This window comes from Neoarius graeffei, chromosome 17, assembly GCF_027579695.1.
Source record: "Neoarius graeffei isolate fNeoGra1 chromosome 17, fNeoGra1.pri, whole genome shotgun sequence".
Classification (NCBI taxonomy): domain Eukaryota; kingdom Metazoa; phylum Chordata; class Actinopteri; order Siluriformes; family Ariidae; genus Neoarius; species Neoarius graeffei.
Window position 1 is genome coordinate 51,354,748 of NC_083585.1, and position 6,000 is coordinate 51,360,747.

At 43.9% G+C, this 6,000-nt stretch overlaps 1 protein-coding gene across 1 annotated transcript in view; it reads left to right on the forward strand.

The window, feature by feature from the left end:
• The window catches only part of dchs1a (dachsous cadherin-related 1a), a 204,711-nt gene extending 199,250 nt beyond the window's left edge, over window positions 1–5,461 (forward strand). Inside the window, exons 14-20 of the mRNA XM_060897709.1 lie at window positions 311–424; window positions 521–732; window positions 1,040–1,191; window positions 1,286–1,416; window positions 1,751–2,037; window positions 2,303–2,441; window positions 2,555–5,461. Coding sequence (XP_060753692.1) covers window positions 311–424; window positions 521–732; window positions 1,040–1,191; window positions 1,286–1,416; window positions 1,751–2,037; window positions 2,303–2,441; window positions 2,555–5,157 — 3,638 coding nt within the window. The 3' untranslated portion in view covers window positions 5,158–5,461. The remainder of the gene's footprint in view (window positions 1–310; window positions 425–520; window positions 733–1,039; window positions 1,192–1,285; window positions 1,417–1,750; window positions 2,038–2,302; window positions 2,442–2,554) is intronic.
• Window positions 5,462–6,000: the final 539 nt, after the last annotated feature.

The window sequence follows — 6,000 nt, forward strand, 5'->3', positions numbered from 1 at the left end:
GAATCTAGTGGAAAGCCTTCCCAGAAGAGTGGAGGTTATTATAACAGCAAATGGGGACTAAATGTGGTGGGATACATTCTAAAAACAAAAATATATGTGCTGGTCAGGTGTCCACAAACTTTTGGCCATGTAGTGTACAGCATATAATGGGTCCATCTGGACAAAATGTCACTGCTTTAACCCCTTATTGTAAATTCAAGAGACTTAAATCACAATATGTGTTTTAAATGCCATATGTTACATATTGGCACAGCGTTGATTTAAAATTGTACTAGTGGTGTAATTTTATCCGCATTGTGGTTTGCTTAAGGTACTGCTGTGGTACAGATTCAGGCCCAGTATCCCGATGGCTCCCGAAGTGGCATTACCTATAGCATTTTCAGTGGCAACAAGTTACAATCTTTCAGCATTGGCTCCACTACAGGTAAGTTTGCAGTGAGAATTCTGGAGACCTTGGTAAATTTGAACACTTGGAACACAACCAACACACAGCGCCAATGTACATCATCTGCACATTTAGGTGAGATATGGGTGGAGAGCTCCAGAGGGCTGGATTTTGAGGAGACTCCTCGACTTCGCTTAGTGATCAAAGCTGAAACTGCATCCTCCAGCTCCTTCATGGCAGTTAACCTCATCCTGCAGGATGTCAATGACAACCTGCCACGCTTCCAGCTCCACAATTACATTGCTTATGTTAGAGAGGCCCAGGGATATGATTACCCCATCATTCAGGTACAGTCACTCGCTTCCAATTCTTTCATAATGGTTGAATTTTCATAGTGGTCAATGTGTGAAGTTGTGGAGCAATCCCCATGCCTTTTGATGGATTTGTTTTAGACCATTGGTTTCGTTTCAATGTTTTCATGACCAGTGATTAAAATATAGTCTCAGCTGTTCTTAACAGCCTCACTTATTTCCCTCTTTTTTCCAACAAAAAAAGGCACGTTCCAAACCTAATATTGCTCCCAGTCTCACATTACGTTGGAGCAGCTGTTGTAAATCCGCCTGTATTTTCATTCCAAATTTGTAATTTCCTCAGGTTCTGGCAGACGACCTTGACCAAGGTCAGAACGGACAGGTGACCTACTCCATCAGGTCATCATCCATGAGCGGCCTGTTCAAGATTGACCCTCTCACAGGAAGCATCTCGACAGCCGCCATCATGGACCGAGAAATCTGGACACAGACAAAGTATTAACTCCTTTGGTGTTCACTTATGTTGGTAGCAGTAATGTTCTCCTTGTAAACAAAATAATTAATGTTGGTTTTTTTTTTGCATCCTCAGGCTCGTCATCACGGCCACTGACAGGGGCAGCCCTCGATTAGCAGGATCTGCCACTCTCACAGTTATCATAGTGGATCAGAATGACAACCGTCCCACTATCCCGATTCCTCGTGAAGTGCGAGTTCCTGAGAGTGAGTTGACTGCTGGGTGAACTCAGTACCATTGATGTTATCAGTGAAATCTAGCCACTCTGATCTGCATTGGGCAAACAGCCAGGCTAACAGAGCTGAAAGGTCAACTCAATTACAATTACCGCCTCTCCCCCAAAGATCTTGGTGATCATATCCTGTCAGAAGGATGTAGTATCATGTTTTCCTGGGATTCTGAAAATTAAAAGCAAATACATGGACATGACAGCCTAAGGCAGAAAAGCTGTAATAGCCTACTCATGTACATACAGTATTATTGTTAGTGACCTCATTATAAATCAGTTTCAGGATCTAAATTTCATTTTGCTCCTTCCAGACACACTGATTGGGACAGTGATCACCCAAGTGACCGGGAATGATGTGGACTCTGGTCCCGCCCTGTCTTATACACTGCACCTGGACACGGTCTCTCAAGGGAAGTTTGGGATACATCGCTATGGAGGAGGGGTCTCCCTAACCGACCAACTGGACTATGAAGAGAGGACGTGGTACACTGTGACTGTCCGAACATCTGACTCTATGCACCAGAGTGAGGCCAATTTGACAATACTGGTGGAGGATGTGAATGATAATGCCCCAGTCTTCACACAGGACCTTTACCAGGTGCAGTCCACTGGATAAATGATAAATGATATATTTTGGTTGTGAACCTCAATTAGAATCTCTGATAAGGAAAAGGCATATTTGATTGTTCCCTACCAAATACTCTACCATCACATGCAGTATTCAGTAATTCTATTCTCAAACTACTCAAACTTTCAGGCTACTCTTCATGTTAAATCTTCATATTTCCCAGGGGAACCCAAAAGATACTTTTGTCCATGTAGTTTTAACAGCCAAGAATAAATCTGTTTGTGTGATTTCTCAGGTGACGCTTGCTGAGCATTCTCCAGCTGGTAGTTCTGTCATTACTGTAACTGCTACTGACCAAGATTCAGGAGAGAATGGGAAGGTCACATATAGAGTTGTGTCAAAAAGAGACCTGTTCTACATTGACCCAAGTAATGGTGAGTGTTTATTTGTTTGACTTCATAAACCCCAGAATTGTGTCAGTGTTTGTGCACTTCGTGTTGTTCGAGTCAGGTGCTAGTTTAAAACGTAATATTTTGTTTCCATACAGGCACACTCTTCATCAAACAGAGCACTGAGTTTGATTCTGAACGTCCATCCTTCCTAGTGGTAATTGAGGCTTGTGATGGTGGTAATCCATCACTGACTGGTCTTACCACTGTGCAAGTCCATATGTCAGATGTCAACGATAACGCCCCTGTTTTCCACCAAAATGAGTACAGAGCTGCAGTATCAGAAGACAAGCCCCCTGGATCCACCATCCTCACACTAGAGGCTGTGGATGGAGACTTGTCTAGGGACAACTGTGGATTTGACTTTGGCATCGCCAGTGGAAACACTGGCAATGCATTTCAAGTTGAAAGTAGTATACGCTTCCTCGAGGGTCGTGGATTTCAGATAGTTGGCACTCTAGTCTTAGCTGAGAGGCTTGATTTTGAAGCTGTGAATACCTATAATCTCACTATTGTTGCTTCAGACCGTGGCATTCCCCAACGTAGTTCAAGTGTCCCTGTTGTAATCACAGTAATGGATACGAATGATAACCCACCAGCCTTCAGCAGGGCAGAGTATAACATTGTCCTGAGTGAAGGTGCTGAGACTGGAATAGACATACTTCAGGTATCTGCTTTAGACCCAGACTCCACACCTAATGGAGAGGTGCACTACTCGATCATCTCTGGAGACGAAAGTGAGCTCTTCTTATTAGACCAGTGGACTGGTGCTCTCCGTTTGCGGAGGTCTTTAGACAATGAGCAAGAGTCATCTCACATACTTATTGTGCAAGCCTCAGATGGACAGGGCCACTTTGCTCTTGCTCCTGTTACGATAGAGATCAAGGACATCAATGACAATCGACCTTTCTTTCCTCTTAAAACGCTGACGGCAAGTATTCGAGAGAATCAGCCTCAGAACACCCTCGTCACCATCCTGCACGCTATTGATCATGATGCTGGGGCATTTGGCCAGCTGAAATATTACATAATGGATAAATCAGGGAATGGAAGAGAGTCATTTCTGGTCAACCAGACCTCTGGTGAGATTCGAACTCGCTTCAGTTTTGATTTTGAGAAGATGAACACATTTCATTTTGTTGCTGTGGCAATGGATGCAGGAAACTACTCTGCAACTGTGACGGTTCAGGTGTATGTGACTGGAGAAGATGAGTATGACCCTGTTTTTACCAGTTCAAACATTGCTTTCCATATCCCTGAAGGAGCAAAGAAGGGGCAAAGCATTGGCCAAGTGGTTGCCAAAGATGAGGATGGAGGTGTAGATGGCATTGTCCTGTACAGTCTAGCTGAGACCTCTCCCTACTTTGAGGTCAACATCTCTACAGGAGTGATTTCCCTCAAGATGGATGCTTATGGCCGGCACGTCGGTCGATCTAAAAGAGAGACCCGACAAATGACTCTAGATGTGATAGCGCATAGCCCGTTGGAGAGTTCCCGTGTAGCTACTGCACAGGTTGTCATTGATGTCACTCACACGTCCTTTGGTTTAACTACAGACATGAACCTTTTGCTAGCTAGTGTCATTGCTGCGTCCTTGGCAGCTATAGTGGTCTTGATAATAATTGCTGTGGTGCTCTACCTTCTGAGATCTCGAAGGAAGAAGTACCAGGATACTCGAGCTAGAGTGTTGACCCCTGGTACAGTACTACATACTCTTGATGAACCCAAAGTCCATGGAAGTGAAAAACTTTATCACCAAGCTCTACCTGGATATGCTGAAGACCAGAGTGCAGGTGGAGGAGGACCATACACTCGAGGAGGGTCGCTGGATCCTTCTCACTCTAGTGGAAGAGGCTCAGCAGAGGCAGAAGCAGCAGAGGATGATGAGATCCGTATGATCAATGAGTATCCACGAGTTTCTAGTATTTCATCTTCCATGCAGGAACATATAGCTGCCCGTGGACCTGACTCTGGGATCCAGCAAGATGCTGATCAGCTCTCGGACATCTCTGGTGAGCCTGGAATGGACATAAACCAATGGCTTAAAGGGAAAAAGATGGGAAGCCTAAGTGGAAGTCTCTTGTCAGGCCAGACAGCAGTGTATCGGGATGACTGTGGGGGATACCTTGGGGTAGGAAGAGGGCTTAGCATCTCCCAGTCTAAAGACTATACATTTCCAGAGGATGGGAAACCCATAGTGGATGGTTCTCTCACAGCAATAGTGGCTAGTGATGAGGAACTGAGAGGCAGCTACAACTGGGACTACCTCCTTAACTGGTGCCCTCAGTTCCAGCCGCTGGCTAATGTATTTACAGAAATCGCTCGGTTAAAGGATGAGAATGCCCCAGTTAACCCACGCCGACCCTTTCAGCCCAAAGCAAAAGCAGACCCCAAGCCTCGAATTGACCCCCCTCCTCTTATCACATCAGTAGCTCATCCTGGGGCTAAAACTGTCCTTCCAAAACCGGCTGTTGGACGAACTCTTCCCCACGTGTCCACCTTAAAACGATCACCGATCAGCCATGATGGCTCGGTCTCTTCAGTAGCCATGTCACCCAGTTTTTCACCGTCCCTATCCCCGCTCGCAGCCCGTTCTCCAGCCATCACACCATTTGGAGTTACCCAAGGCCCATCTGGCTCCAGTATCAATACAAATGAACACTCTGTAGAGCACAATGAGGAGACTGAGCTTAGAATTTAACCTTGTCAGGTTTTCTACTGTTCATAAAGCATCCTACTTGACTCAGGACCCTGTACATGACAGCTGTCCAACATGGTGATAATGTCATGTGAAATGTCATGGTGCCTCACTGGCTGGCCAGAGAGTTGAGGGTGCAGTGTTTAATTACCATAATGGACACAGACAGCGGCTTATTAAAATGCTCTCTCCAGAAAACATAGCCAGATAGCAAAGGACATGTGCTATCTCCTGCATTTGCACATTTTACATGGGAGCTAAGTTTGATGTTAATGTTTTTAAAAGTAAGACATTTTTGTATGATATATTTTTGTACTGATATTTGTGGTTTTTTTGGACTAGAAAATGGCATTAATTAATCCCATTTTCTCATTAAACTGTTCTACATTTGAATTTGTATATATGTGACTGTAATAATAAGTAACAAGATTTTGTTTTAGTTTACAGCTGGCATTTGCAAGTGTTCTAACGGTGTTAAAATGGCGTTCTTACTTTTTTCTTTGAAAAAACTTTTTTTCAGTCTTTTTTTTTTTCCAGTATTTATAAAGGGCCAAATATTTTTTACAAGTTGACCAGACATAAGACCATTTAGTTACTTATGCTGCTCTTCTCCTACACCATAGGCACACAAAGCTAACCTGGCTAGGAAATAAGAAATAAGGAGCAGCTTTATTTTGAAACATAATCACTCTGACGATATCATTCGAACAATTATTTTTTAGCAAGAACAGTATTTAGTACATTGTTTGCACATATGTCAGCAGTTATTGTCCTGTTTTCCATGAAATGGGTGGGACACCAAAGGCCAGTGTAACGTGAGTCATCCATTTCTGCATTATTTCGATA